At 53.1% G+C, this 1,780-nt stretch overlaps 2 protein-coding genes across 2 annotated transcripts in view; one reads left to right on the top strand and one right to left on the bottom strand.

Annotated features, from left to right (window-relative positions):
* PTSG_02011 (uncharacterized protein) overlaps positions 1 to 589 on the bottom strand; it is a gene marked incomplete at both ends in the record, with an annotated part of 2,609 nt that extends 2,020 nt beyond the window's left edge. Inside the window, one exon of the mRNA XM_004997942.1 lies at positions 494 to 589. Coding sequence (XP_004997999.1) covers positions 494 to 589 — 96 coding nt within the window. The remainder of the gene's footprint in view (positions 1 to 493) is intronic.
* A 112-nt stretch (positions 590 to 701) lies between these two features.
* The window catches only part of PTSG_02010 (uncharacterized protein), a gene marked incomplete at its 3' end in the record, with an annotated part of 8,888 nt that continues 7,809 nt past the window's right edge, over positions 702 to 1,780 (top strand). Inside the window, exons 1-3 of the mRNA XM_004997941.1 lie at positions 702 to 1,007; positions 1,260 to 1,311; positions 1,605 to 1,676. Coding sequence (XP_004997998.1) covers positions 943 to 1,007; positions 1,260 to 1,311; positions 1,605 to 1,676 — 189 coding nt within the window. The 5' untranslated portion in view covers positions 702 to 942. The remainder of the gene's footprint in view (positions 1,008 to 1,259; positions 1,312 to 1,604; positions 1,677 to 1,780) is intronic.

The raw sequence follows: 1,780 nt of genomic DNA, 5'->3' as shown, positions 1-1,780 counted from the left end.
TCTTTATCCTATATATTTAGAGAGGGTGCAATATGTTATTTAATACAGATCTACACATGGGGGGGCGAATATCCAATACATATGCATTCCAGGATATCTATTTTCTGCCTCCCCCCCTCTCCTTCTCTCCCATACTTTTTTTCCATCCCTTTGAATTCTCGCTCAGTCAGTGGTTTGCGTATATCTCGGGGATGAAGCCTCTAACAAACCTACATTTTTTTACAGGGAGGTATTTTTATTTTTGCTACCCCCCCTCCCCCCATGGTTTCTTTTTGTGTGTTTGGGGAAAGACAGAGATAGGGGGGGGGGTGAGTTTAGACACTGAGAGACACGCGCACACTTCTAAATATATGCCTAGAAACACGCCCGCACACACCACACACACACACACACACACACACACACACACACACACACACACACACACACACACACACACACACACACACACACACACACACACACACACACACACACACAACACGCTACTGACCTGTGGTTGAAACCGCTCCACGACATCGGGAAAGATGGCACACACATTCTCCTGCTCCTGCTCCACATCCGCATCCAAACAACCGCTGTCAAGCATCTCCACCAGTGTCCTTCTTCCTCGCCCGTTACATTGGCATGGAATCTTTTCATATTTTTTCAAATTCTGTTGTGCGGACGCACGCTGCTGTGCACAGGCAGCACCATTTTCCCGCCACCACAGACAGGCACAAAGCACCACACGCACGCACGCACACACGACAGCACGATCGCCGCGGGGGGTGCCCTTGCAGCGACCGTCTTGTCTTGGCTTTTTGGTCCACGCGCACAACCCCACCCAAGCAAGCCTCGGGGTTGCGCGTGATCTGCCACCCCTGAGAATAGCGTAGGCCCGCCCACACTTGTGGGGCGATTTCACACAAAGTACATCAAGCAACCCACCACTCACCCAACATGAGCACCAGTGTCCAGCTGATGCTCTGTCAGGGCGACGATGACTCGACAAAGTTCTTCAAGAGGTACGGCAATAATGATGCGATGCTGTCGATGGTGTGCAACGCGCCCTTTTTCTGCTTGCTTGCTTGAGCGCATGCCGGTATGTGGGTGTGCTTCTGCGAGCTTTGGGGGTGGTGGTCCTGTCGACTCATGCAGCAGGCGTGTGTGCCCTTGTCGAGCCTCATCCATGCCCTCGACGCACGCACGTCCAACCGTGCCCTTGTCTTGATGCACTGCCTCACACCAATACCACGTGCACACAATGCTACTTACAGCTTGAAAGACCTTCGTGCTCACTGCAAACCCGTGGATGGTGGTCTTTTCGCGGTATGTTGGTGTCGAGTCGACATGTTGGTTCTCATCACCCAACAACACAACAGTGTCGTCACTTTGAGCTGTGGTGATCCCCTACCAAATCTTGATTTCTTTCACCTGTGTTCCATGACCATCGCGCCGCTGGATCCTTGCTATCATTATCATCCCATCTTCTTCATCACACACACACACACATACCTTCTCACTTCCCCCCCCCACTCCCTCCCACTCCCTCACATGCACGCCCACCTTCACGCGCGCGCGCGGTCTCTCTCTCTCTCTCTCTCTGTGTCTCAATCCGCCAGCATGCTGGGATTCGCCCAGAGCAAGTGCAGAGTGCCGTCCTCGGTCCGGCCCACGTCGCCCTCCTTCTCAAGGTTGACCTCATGAACCTGGAGCTTTATCACTTGTTGCGGACACATGTGAAGTCACATCACCCATACAAATACCCCAAAACACCCCCCCCCCCCCCACCCACACA

This window comes from Salpingoeca rosetta, assembly GCF_000188695.1.
Source record: "Salpingoeca rosetta unplaced genomic scaffold supercont1.3, whole genome shotgun sequence".
NCBI lineage: Eukaryota > Choanoflagellata > Craspedida > Salpingoecidae > Salpingoeca > Salpingoeca rosetta.
The sequence above is the reverse complement of the archived record's forward strand: the minus strand, read 5'-3'. Positions and strand labels throughout refer to the sequence as shown.